Consider the following 13,216-nt stretch of genomic DNA (forward strand, 5'->3'; position numbering starts at 1 on the left):
AAAAAACCCAAAAAACAATAAACCTGAAAACTGTCCAAAATCACTGATACTGACAATGTAAACCACTGACTCAGTGGGACAACTGATTTGACACACCATAACCAACCTACTCAGATCCATTTAAAGTGGACTAAGAACAAACTAAATAATTCATTTCAGTGGTATGAAAAAAGCTCTCAGGGACTAGTACCAGGGTTAGGAAAGAGGACTCGAAGAACAGTGCCTTGGAGGCCACTGTGTTATTGACCCAGTGGCACCTTAAGACTGGATTTAAAGCATCAAAATGTGAGGAAATAAAATTGTTCCCTCAGGCTCCAGTGACCTTGAATACAATGAAAGGACTCTGGTTTGCCTGTTTACATGCTGCTCTGCCTCCTTTAAACCTTACTTCAAAAGGAGAATTTAACTTTCTCAGGATAAAGCCGGAAGGTCAAACAGGTTGTGAAGAGTCAAGGACAAGACCACATCTACCCTACAAAGTAAAAAAATAACCAGATCTGTCACCTCAAATGCAGAAATGCAAATTTCTGTGGAGCTGGACAGGAGGTTGGGGGTGGATTTGTGAGCCATATACACTCCCCCTTCAAAATCAAAGCATTATGTAGAAAACAGAGTTCCAACAAAAAGTACAATGATGAGAAAAGAACTCATTAAGAGCTAAAAATAATCTCTAATTCACAATATGCATACGGATTTAACAAAAAAAGGAAAACAAGATGTAAAATTGCATCTGCTAAGTTAACCATGCCCTCGTGGAAATCGCCACCCCCCCTTACACAAATCTGTAAAGTCTGTGATGACTGAATAAAAGCAAGGCTTTAAATGTTTTCAATGAATATTCCAACAGAAAGAAAACAAAGGGATAGCAATTTTTTTTGGAAGTCTCTGATCTGCTAACACTATAGGAATACTGGGCCTCTTAACATCCAAACACACAGGCCTCTGCATTTCCCTACCTGAATGTCTGATTTTATGAAATCAGACTATTTGGTAATAGTATTTACAATTTATATTAAAGGGGTACTACCTTTTTTTTTTTTTTTTTTAGTTTGGACTTTTTAATATCACAGTATCAGACTTTCAACATCTGCAAGTACCAAAAAAGTTAGAGGATTTTCTCATTATCCGTAGGCAAGTAAGGACAGAAATCTTACAAAATGTGTTTGAAGACAATTACAAGAAGAAACGACTTTGGTTTCCCACACCCATGTAAATTCAGCCTACTTTTAAGGAAGAAGAGGTCCATAAAAGTGAAAACAAGCCTCCGTTTTTATCTAACCAATACCTCATGACTCAATTTAACAACCTGCTGACCTTCCAGGCCAGTAAGAGTCCACTGGGGAAGCTCAGCTGAGAGTACCTTCATATTTTAAGTCAAGCTCATTCCTTCTGAATAACACGCACACAATACCACACAGAGCAGTAACTCCACACTCCAGCACTCTAGTTCACAGAGACTGAAGTATTATCAGTAATCATCTTTCTGGGCTCCCAAGTCCTGCCTTGAACTTCCTATCCCACTTTGTCCCACTTCTAGAAAATCAATTATCTTGGTCAAATCACCTAGAAAGCAGAAAACAGAACATTAGCTTCGGGTTGTTCCCATATCGTGCCTGAGAAACTAAGAATTCTAAAGCAACAGATCTATTTGAAGATCTTTTCAAAATTGGTTCACCTAAGGAAGAAAGTCTGCAATTGTCATAACTGAATGTGTATTAACTGGTAAGAAGGGGATAGGTAAGAAGGGGATAGGATAGAGAGAGATGCCTGTGTGCTACCCACTTGATAAAAGAAACTCCCTTTGGAGTCAAATAGCTCATATAAGGCTACATTACAAGGAAGTGGCTAGACCGGGATATGAACCCAAATGTCACACATTCTTTCTAGGCTAAAACCTCTAAAATAGCCTCATTAGGCCACCTCCCTAGCTGGGGAGTAGCAGGTAGCAGGCGGTTTTGTTTCAATGTTAATCCTAAGAACTTGATCCCAAGCTAAGCAAATAACAACCCTAGTGTACATAGGGGTTTGGTAAATCCTATTACCACTGCATTCAAGCCCATCTCACATGGAAAGATACAAAGGAGTGCTATGAACACAGTTTAAATCGAATAGCTCCATCTTGCATTTGTTTCCGTGAAGGAGGTATACAGAGTAAGAATCTTTCTTCTTATTTAGAACAATGTAGAATGATCCTCCATTAGTTAAATACGATATATGATGTAAGGCTGAGTACGTTAGATCACAAAAAGATAGTTTTAACTGAGGATCTGTTTCTTCACAATACTTGGAAGAGCTGCCAATGCAGCTTTACAGCTTTAAAGCTTCTCAGAATATAGTTGATGACAGATACCATCACCAATAAAAGGACATTCAATGGTGTCAAAATATTGACATTGTAAAACTTTAAAAAGCGAAACCATGTTTTAAGGAGTAAAACATGCTAACTAAAGCCACTGCATAGGCCTCACAAATCAAACGACACTCACAAGTAAAATGCCAGGAAATATTTTTTAAAGCTGACCTTTTCAGTTGAAAAGGCAACCTCTGAGGGTTTCCACAGCTCTCAAAATTCAGTAGTAGCAATGCACTCCACTGAAAGTCAATTAACTTAGAACAAGCTTGGAAGAAGCTGGTGAATTGTGAAGCACGGTTTTAGCTTCAATGATCAACTCTTCTGTTCAGGAAATATTTAAAAGGAAATGTTCCAACAGGTACAAAATCAAAATGCTTTGCTCTATTCATAATTTTGAAAGTTAAAAAACAAAGGCTGATGCTAAGGTAGCGTAATAGATAAGATAGTGAAAAAAAACCATCAAAAGAAAAGCAGGTTGATTTTGTATTACATAATGGAAAAGGGAGGGGGGAGAGTCAGTTTCATAGGTGAGGAGAAACAGTATTTGAACATTCTATGGATTACAGAAGGAAGAAGAAATCCTGTATCAGAATTTAATTGCTCTTTATCTTCTCCCATTTAGTTCACCATCTTCTTTCTCTTCTACGTTTTTCCATCATTACTAGGACAGCCACGAAATAATAAATTGAAAGTGGTTTTTACTCTATGCTACCAATCTCCTGGTGCAGAAGTAAACAAAAACTAGAAAAAAAAACAGTGTGAAAAGATCTGGAATAGCAAAGAGCACACATGCACTCACACTTGGCTAAATTTTAAGAGGAGGACTCCTTACAGAAGAACTTCAACTGTGTTTTCTATGAACTGGAATACATTAACAAAGTTTATGTTTTGTACCAAATTAATAAAGGAATCAAGTCAAAGGCACTCAATGCATGCTCTTAATCTACTGACAAGACAACCATGATCATTCTAGAAGCCCCAGTGACGATATGGGTCAACAAAGCACAGAATCAAAACTCATAAACCTCATTTACACAATAGGTTCACCCTCATTTTCCCAGTAGATATTCTTAAAAAGCTGCTGGAAAAATGTGTAACCAGCTCTAGGGAGCTGCAATACTTTTCTTCATTTCCTTCTAATGGAATAAAGCATAAAGTAACACAAATATCAACATCAAGAAATCAGAGAAACTAAAATCCAGATGATTGACAAATTAATCAGCAGTGGTTTTGCTCCAAACTTTTCTATATCCTCAAGATAGCTGTCTTTTCTTCCCAGCAACTAGCCATTTCAGGATGCATTACCATTGGATATCCAAAGAAGAACCTTTTCTGTTTAGGTTTGCTAACTGAAAGTTAATTTATTTCATGGTAAAGGGGTCCTAAAGAAGATACCACCCCAAATAATGCCATTTTGGCCTACAATTACTTTGAGCTGAAGGCAATTAATAATCAATAGACACAGAGAGTTCTCTTCCCTACCCTTTTCTGCCTACAAAAAAAGTCACAAATTTCCCTTGTGAAGAGGTACCCTGCCCTTGTGCCAGAAAGAGGAGAGCAACTCTCACCACCAGTGATGGAGAGCTGGCACCAAAATGTACAAACAAATCTTGCTAAAATAGCTCAATACCTTCCATTAGTTTCCCCCATGTAAGTCCTGGTCACTTCCCCACAATTTATCAAGCCTCAGAATCCAAACCCCTTTTCCTTTGGTAAAATGGTTTAAGCCACCAAGTCTAACCACTTCTTTGAGTTTCAATTCTCTTTTTTGAGCTCCAGTGCACATAAAATACTAATAAAAATTGTGTGCCTCTCCTGTTAATCCCCCCCGCCCCCGCCCAGTTTTATTTGAGATAGAGTTGACATAAAACACTGTCTAATCTATCTTTTGTTAGGTTCAGTCCCTGGGGGCCTGTGAATTAAACTAAGAGAATTAAGGAAAAGATTTCCCTCCCTGATAAGATAAAGAACTGTATTTAGTTTCTGATAAATTTTAATTTCATCATCCTGAAGTTCATCTAAATTACTCAATGCTGACATTAAAATTTGTTCTTTAAAACACCCAGAGTTCAAGGTTTGAGTGGAAAAATGAACATAGAATTTTAAAGTTTTTCCCCCAAAACTTTATAAAAAGCTTCTATACTGGTAACAAATTTTTTAAATGACTGACTAGTCATGACCTTTGAAAATGGACAAAGGTGCAATTAAAAAAGTTTCTTCAGTACCACCACAAAAAAAAAAAAATTCATTTTATACAAATATCACTTTATGCAAATTTAGTCACTAAAATCTAAAGATAGGGGCGCCTGGGTGGCTCAGTCGTTAAGCATCTGCCTTCGGCTCAGGTCATGATCCCAGGGTCCTGGGATCGAGCCCTACATTGGGCTCCCTGCTCGGCGGGAAGCCTGCTTCTCCCTCATCCACTCCCCCTGCTTGTGTTCCTGCTCTCACTATCTCTGTCAAATAAATAAATAAAATCTTTAAAAAATAAAATAAAATAAAATAAAATCTAAAGATAGCCATATTCAAATGTATTGTATTTCACAGTTAATACATTAGGGACCACTAAAGCATTTACTAGTAGAACCAAGGTGCCCTGGTTTTGTGAAGACCTGAGCACACACCAGCCTTTCTGCTAAATCTCTAATTAAGCAGCACTCAGAGTCTGCAATGTGAGGTGTTTATTAAGCTACCACCAAACACCCACCCACTCTGCCATCTTCAACTACATGTCTGAAAGAATCAGAATTCTTAATCTCTTGATAGTATGGACACCCAACAGCTTGACTTCAGGATTTTAACGGACACACACAACCACCTTCTCAAATTAATGTTCATCAAAACAGCCTGAGGCTCACTGGATTGACTTCATCACAGTAAATAAATGCTATTAAATTTGAAGGTATGGATTAGAAAAATAAAATACCACTTACTGCTTAAATCCTGAAAAGCTAAGAAACCTATTTAAAAAAGGGGGGGGGAGAAAGTCTCTGTTACCATAGGTGGCATTGTGTGTTCAGAGGTAATCATCCAAGGAGGGACACTGGCAAAGTCCCTCCTTGGGTTCACTACAGTTTGTATTTGTTTGGGTCTTTGTTTTTCCCTTTTGTCTGAAAGAGTCCAGTTGGCAGCTGATGGGGTCAGCAAAGGACCCACCTCCAACAATTCCTAGAATAATAGTGAAGACATCACACCAAGATAAAAAAGAGCATCACTCATTACCTGAGGTCTTCAACTAACTATACTTACCTAGCTCTTCTATTAAAAGAAAGGAAAAGTAACAATGACAGAACAAGCTATCTTGGAGTTTTGAAAAACAGTTACACATGTGCACACACACACACACCCTTTCAGGGACAGGTCAGGTGTTCAGTAAAGACAGAGCCTAATGACTAAACATCTCTAGTCCTGCACCCCAGGAGTTAACGCATCAGAAAACACCGCTAGGGAGGGGACAGCCCCTGAAACGCAGTTTACCATAGATCAGGCACTGAAGTTATAACAACTCTCCCACCTAATTCCAGCCAGAGTTCAGGTAAACCTGGAATATCCTGGTTCTATCTCCCTGCAAAGTGTTCAGGAAAAGTAGGGGATAACTCCCAGGTAAATGGAACATTCTGGGCCCTACTTCAAAGATTCTGATTCAGTAGGTCTGGGCAAGGCCCAGAGAGCTGCATTTCTGGTAGTCATCCCAAGTGATTCCAATGCAAGTAACTCCACTGACTATATACCTCAAAAGGCTGATTCCCAAAACTGCTTGCTTGCCCATCAAAATCACCTGGGGAGCTGACAACAGATTCCCAAAGCCTTCAGAATCTATATTTTTAAAAACTCCTTCACATGAGGATGGGCAGCCAGATTTAGCAATCACTGAGCTAGAATATCCAAATTCACAACTATAGACTACAAAGTTTGTAGAGAGGCATGGATGTTCTCCTTCATTTTATGTATCCATCGGTCCTTGACTCTCAAAACTCTCATTCCCCTTCTGAAGACACACCCACCAAAAACTGCCCCTCGGTGGATCTGTACAAGTTATGTGTCTCACTATAAATTCATCAATTGGTCCTGGGTTAATTTTTTTTTTTTTTTTTTTTAGAAAGAGGGAGAGAGAGACAGTGAGAGAGGGAACACAAGCAGGGGGAGTGGGAGAGGGAAAAGCAGGCTCCCCGCTGAGCAGGGAGCCCGATGTGGGGCTCGATCCCAGGACCCCGGGATCATGACCCGAGCCAAAGGCAGACGCTTCACGACTGAGCCACCCAGGCGCCCGGTCCTGGGTTAATTTTTAAAGAGCTCTGGCCTCTAACAAAAGGCAAGGAGGAAATATCCCAGGAAAGAAGCAGAAAACCAGAATTCTGGTCCCTGCTCTACCACTTAACAGCTATGTGGTCTTGGACTATTCAGTCATTTAAACAAACCTGGGCTTCAGATCACCTGTTAAGTGAGAGAGTTGGCTAAGGTCACCTCAAGGACGTTTCTGATTCTAACATTCTATTACTCATTCCTTGCATCATAAAATCTGTTTCACTCCTCTAGAATGCAGCATCAGCAGGTGTCAAGGACTCTAAAATGCATAACCTCAAAGAGATGGACCGACATCAGCTGAACTGTACAAGCAGCAGTAGCTTCTCATGATGAATGTCTATAGACAGGAAATGGGATGAAGCATAAAGCTGGGCATGAGCCCAAAGAAAGGGCCTGAAAAACAACATAATAAATAGAATTTAGGCCAAAGAGAAGGTTACTATATTTACTACTGAAGAGGTGTCTTAATGCATTTCTCTAATCTTCATTCTATCAAAATAAGTGACATTAATTTGCCAACAACAACACAATCTAAAAATTATATACTCTCTTTTAGGACTTAGTAAAGAGGCACATACTTTCCTAACTAGATTTTTTTTTTTTTTAACCTGAGATACAGTTTCCTAATTCAGCATTATTTAAGCAGGGAAAGATTAAGAAAAATGAAAAAGAGCAATTTAAATGTTCTTCCCAAAGAGTAATCTCATAGTTTTCTTACAACCGAGAAAATTAATGCTCACTTCCTACAAAATCAGAATACAAAGAGCTGGCCTGGTAACTCCCCAGGAGGTAGGAAAAATTGGATAATTAGACCAAGGAACTCAGACTTGACCCTACAAATGTGAACTGAGAAACCACATAAACTGGCTAATGCTAACCACCACAGGGCAGGGTCCAAATCCTCACAAATTCAATCTTTCTAGATATGTTAATAGTAGCTTTTAGGAAGATATGCCCACTTGGCAAAGTACAACCATTCAAAATCCAGTTTTAGAAATCTACCATTTACTATACTATTTTGTTCAATACAAATATTCACTAAGAAACTCAGAATTTAAAAAAATATGTATTTAAATTTATGCTCTGAAACTAAGTCAGACCCTGTGAACACCATTTTAACCCATACTAAGAATAAGATGTCAGCGGACTATGTCAAAACAAGGTTACTAGCCTCTGTATTCTTATTTACCTACTCACTTTTTTATAATACATAGTTCATTATCATGGATGTTCATTTATGAAACATGCTCATACTTTGATATAAACAGGTTACAGAAGAGTTTCAGAGTGTCTGATAATCTGTTAAATGATTTCAAAAGCTTTCATAGCAAAAGCTTTTATATGCTCGATGGCAATCTAGTATTGGAGGGGCACCTGGGTGGCTCAGTCGTTAGGTGTCTGCCTTCGGCTCAGGTCATGATCCCAGGGTCCTGGGATCAAGCCCCACATCAGGCTCCCTGCTCAGTGGGGAGCCTGCTTCTCCCTCTCCCACTCCCCCTGCTTGTGTTTCCTCTCTCGCTGTCTCTCTCTGTCAAATAAATAAAAAAAATCTTAAAAAAAAAAAAAAAAAAAAGAAATCTAGTATTGGGGAGATATCCCCCAAAATGAGTTCTGTGGTCAAATAAGGCCAGAAAACTGATTTCTTTACTGCAGGATTTTAATGTATGGTTTCTAATATGCTAATGATCTGCAGTTTGGCTCTTAAATAGGAAACTATGAAGGGCAGCATTTCTCAAACTTGCCTGTCAATGGAACATTTACTCTGAAGAACAAGTATGACTGTGTCTCTTGGAATGAAGCTTAGAAAACATCTTTTGACCCTCCTGCCCACTGTGGATTTTCTTGGTACTCCACTTGCTTACCAGAGGTTTTAAACAGAAATTTTACCATGGTGGGAAACTTCATGGGCTCCCTCTCACTGAAAAGACAATGGTGGGGGATAAAGGAAATGGACAGCAAATATTAATGCACTTTGCCAGTATCTAACCATATACTTCAGATTACCATGCACTGTGGTTCCATTACCACTGTTTATCACACTAAAGACAGGGAGACAAGGGGTATGAAGACACAGAATTCAAATTTATTGCACCATAAAACAGCTCTAGTAAAAGACTTATGAAAGAATAAGATAATTCAAGATCAACCAGAGATGAAAGATAAAAATCTTTGAAATGTTTTCTGCGGAAGATGCTTAATACAAAGGATGTAAGATTTGCTTTGTATTTTTACGTACTCACAGTATCATAACAAAAAAATTCAACATTTATATACCTAGTTCAAGTTTTTTTTTTTGTTTTTTTTTTGTTTAATGGTAGAGACAGTTACTAAGCAATCAAACCAGAAATCACATCACTGATGTCATGGCCTTTATACCATTTATCACACAGTCATTTATGTCAAAGAGGTTGCAAAATTCACAAATGAAGAGGCAGTTTTGCTAAAAAGATAGTAATAAAATTTTAGTGTCAGGACAAATGTATTAAGAGCCATCTGTTCTCTACATTTTTCAACTTCTCAAAAACTGTCTATAAATTTCACGTATGCTGCTGACACTGATTTTGGAAAAAGAAATGGAAAAATATTCTCCATTTGATTATCAGTATCAAAAAAAATCTTCCTGATGATACTGTGGCGAATATCTAAGTAACATAACTAGTTAAAATGTAATTATTCAGTATGGATTGATGACAACTATATTTTACTTAGTTTTTACTTGATTTAAGTATGTTCTCTCTGTGAGCTTCAATTTGTAGCTCAAGGAAACAGGATTGTGAGGCCAAGCTGAGGTGATAGCTCTAAGAATGCACTCACTCACCTTGGAGGCAGTAAACCCTGCTGTCTTGATAAAAGAACAGCTAAAGGTACTATCTCAAACAAAGTAAAAATGATTGCAGAAATCACCTAGTGTGACCCTTTTCTTTGCCCTCTACCATTTTACCAAGGGAGACCTGAAGCCAAGAGCTGACTCGTCCAAGGTCATAGGACTAAAGTTCAGATTCTTGGTCAAACTCTTCTCACTGCCTTTAGGTATTATTTGCCCATTTCAAATATTTAGTTTTTATAGTTTGAGTTATAAGCCATGTAAAGCAATTTAATATTATATATCACTCAAATTTAACAGTAACATGAGAAAGTTAGTCTTCCTACACTTAACTTCATACATTTTCAGTGTTTGAGAACAACTCCTACGGGAAATATTAACCCTTGTATCCCAAGAACATGCTCAATTAGGTTTTGGCTTATTCTAAATATTTAGTTGAATCTTACAAAATACTAAGGATATTTTCCACTACCCAATATTCAAAATGTAGTATCAAAGGTCAAATTACCCATCCTTTTTTATCTTTATGATAAGAGGAACACTCATACACCACTTTTTCCTTTCCTTGTCAAGGAACAGAACGTAAGATCTTGCTACATTCAAATGATACCAGTGCAAGTATTTATACATTGACAATGTGAATATTACTATTTACTCTGTCAGATATATTATAAGCAGAACTATACAGACTTCAAGGAAAAGACATTTTAAGAGGTTTCTTCTTCTCCCAAACAGAATATGCTTCTTATATCTCATTGTTAAAATGCTAAGTCACATAAGCACAGGGAACTAAAAACTAAAGGTCAACATGACACTTTCTGTCCCAGACATACACAGACTTCTAAAACCATTTTCAGAGATGTTATTGTACAGTACAGGGTATATAAAAGTCTAGTTATAACATATACTGCCCATAAAAATATTTTATGCTTTAAAAGGAAAACAAAACTCTTAAAACTAAGTTTCGTGATGCTGATGTATTCAGTAACAGAGAGAATACCCAGGTGGGTAAAACTGCAGCACTGAATGATCTACAAGCAGTAAACTTACTATTTTCTCACACCGTGAAACACAATCCTTTAAAGGTGAGTAACCTGTATAAAACTGCATACCTGTTATTTTGTCCCTTACAAGCTTACAGGACTCTATCTCACCGATGCTCCCAAAGAGACTCTTTAGTTCCTCCTGTGTCATGTTCTGAGGAAGGTAGTTGACTATTAAGTTGGTCTTGCTGTCCTCTGTGTTCCCAGAGTCAACTGGCGAAGAGCAGTTGTTGTTTATGGTGGTTGGACCATTGGCTGTGTTATTGCAAGTTGGCCCATTAGACAGTTGTGTTTCCATGGCAGCAATTACCTGCTAAAAACAGAGAAAACAAGAAATGTCAGAATTCATATTTCACAAACTATTAGAGATTCCAACCAAGAATGTAAATACTTGTCACTAAATACGAGTCGTTCTGCTGAAATTACAATAAAGCTTCAACAAAAAGTATAACACCTACGTTAATTTGTACTTCATACATTAAGCTAGTCAATTTAAGTTCACAATTATACTTTCACATACATATTCCATACATGCACATAAAAAAGCACACTGTAAATGTTAAACATTCTCTAGAACCGCATTTTGGGGTCTATTCACATACCCTTACTCACCTGCAGTGTCCAAAGACTTGAGGAAATCTAGTACCAAAGGGCACGGAATTAAACCCTGACTAAAATCATACTACAAAACAGAAGTGCTTAACATGCTACCAAAAGGACAAACCAAAAAATGGTCTTCCTAACTCTGAAGAGATTTTCAGTTAGCCTAAGAGTTTCAATATTCTAAAACTGACAGACATCCATTAACTTAAAATCAAGGAGCAAGAGTACTTTAAAAAATATAAATTTGTCAACATGTACTGTTTTGGTTACATATTGGAAGTGTTTTTGATTGACAATATCTTATACCTCTTCTGTTAGTAAGAAATAAGAAAAATATCAGATGTCAAATGTTAGGGCATGAAAAGGATTTGTAGGATAACTTGGAAAAGAAGCTATGAGTACTTAGTGTACCTTGTAGAATCTACAAGCCATTCTTGTCAACCTTGGCAGTAAAGATCACCAACAAGGCGACTGATCTACAGCATCAAAATAGAATCCCCAAACAATTCAAAATGGCATTTTGCCTTGATTCTAACTTTAAATGGGAAAAAAAAAACAAAAACAAACCCAAAACAAAAACTTATCCAGTTCACCAAAACAACTACATAAATATTTCAACTTTTGCAAACAGACCAGCCCAAGGAATTTTCATTTGAGCACATAAGCCTGTTGAAATGCAAGTAATAAGGTACCTATAAACTCCAAATACAGGATAAATAGCAGTTTTGGGGAAAATGGCCTCAAACTGTTCAGGCTACTCTAAAAATCTACTTATTAAGCAAATTTGGATCTAGTTTCCTAAAAATCAGTGCTATGCCCTTTGAGCAAAAGAGTCACAAACCACAGCCCCAAATTTTCGAAAAACCATCTTCCGATAGCTATATACTTTGGACAGCCAAGATTGTGGGGGAATCCAAAAATCAAAGCATCACTGAACGAATTATCCTTCCTATTTCATTCAATACAGCTCTCATCTCCATAAAGAACTACTTCTCAAAACTGACAATTCTCAATTGATGGAATGCTAGTTTTAGGGAAGTTCTCTAACATATAAAAGGCAAAGAATTTGAGGCAAAATTTTTAAAAAGCAAAGTAGAGGGAAAGAGTGTTACAAGAGAAAAAAGTCTTTTAAAAAGCATATTGCCTAAGAAAAATAAAAGGGCACAACAGTGGATAAGCATACAGGAAGAAATCTCTACTGCCAAGAGATGTTTATAAAAGGCGGCAGCATAGGATAGATTGAGACTGGTCAACTGACCAGATTAAGACTGGTCAGACTGGCAAGAATGCTATCGTGCTATCGTGATTAAAAAAATAGACAAAATCCAGACTACTCATCAAATATCAAACAACCTATAACCCTCCATGACTGCATTTCAAAGAAATGGGTATTTTTTTTCCTACAAGCTGCATGCTACCTCTCTTGGGTAAGTGTTCTTAGAGAACACTTAAAGGAGCAAGGTAAAATAAAGAAATCTTTAGAAATCTGCAAGGAAAAAAATTGAAACAATTCAAGATATGCATTTTATTATAATTAACAAATTTATCTGAAACTGAGAAAGTTTTCAAATTTCCTAATAAAGCATAACTGTTCCAGTCTGTAGAATATTAGCTGTGGGTCATTTTCCACAGCAAAACTCTTATGGAATTAACCTTTGCCCGGCATTTATGAAAACAATGAGTGGCAAGATGAGAGTGGCCAAGGCCAATTAAAACAAATCACTATTCAAAAGTTAGGGTATGTGTAGAAACTATATGAACCCCAAATCGGAGATATGGATTTAACTCATTGGGATGGCATGTGAAATATAAAGTGTTCATTGACTGAAATTAGCAGGATTTAGCAAGGACAACAAACACTCCTCACTTAATTGCACATTTATTTCCATGTTCAGGTGGCAAGAATGAGCTCCTAAGCCAACATTCAAGTGAACAGCTGCAGTAAGCTGTGTGCGCTGAAAATTACAGCATCTCTCAGCTATAGGACCATCTGCTCAGAATAAAATGATACTAATGTGCTATATTTTACAAATAATGCATATTCCATTGATAGGCTCAACACAACTGTTCACAGAATGCAAACTCTTT

The 13,216-nt window shown here is 37.3% G+C and overlaps 1 protein-coding gene across 10 annotated transcripts in view; it reads right to left on the reverse strand.

Moving 5' to 3' along the window:
- ELAVL2 (ELAV like RNA binding protein 2) overlaps positions 1-13,216 on the reverse strand; it is a 163,304-nt gene that overhangs the window by 55,817 nt on the left and 94,271 nt on the right. For all 10 annotated transcript variants that reach the window (XM_078061316.1, XM_036082681.2, XM_036082673.2 and 7 more), the window contains one exon: positions 10,595-10,838. In XM_078061316.1, coding sequence (XP_077917442.1) covers positions 10,595-10,838 — 244 coding nt within the window. The remainder of the gene's footprint in view (positions 1-10,594; positions 10,839-13,216) is intronic.

This window comes from Halichoerus grypus, chromosome 14 (genome assembly GCF_964656455.1).
Source record: "Halichoerus grypus chromosome 14, mHalGry1.hap1.1, whole genome shotgun sequence".
NCBI lineage: Eukaryota > Metazoa > Chordata > Mammalia > Carnivora > Phocidae > Halichoerus > Halichoerus grypus.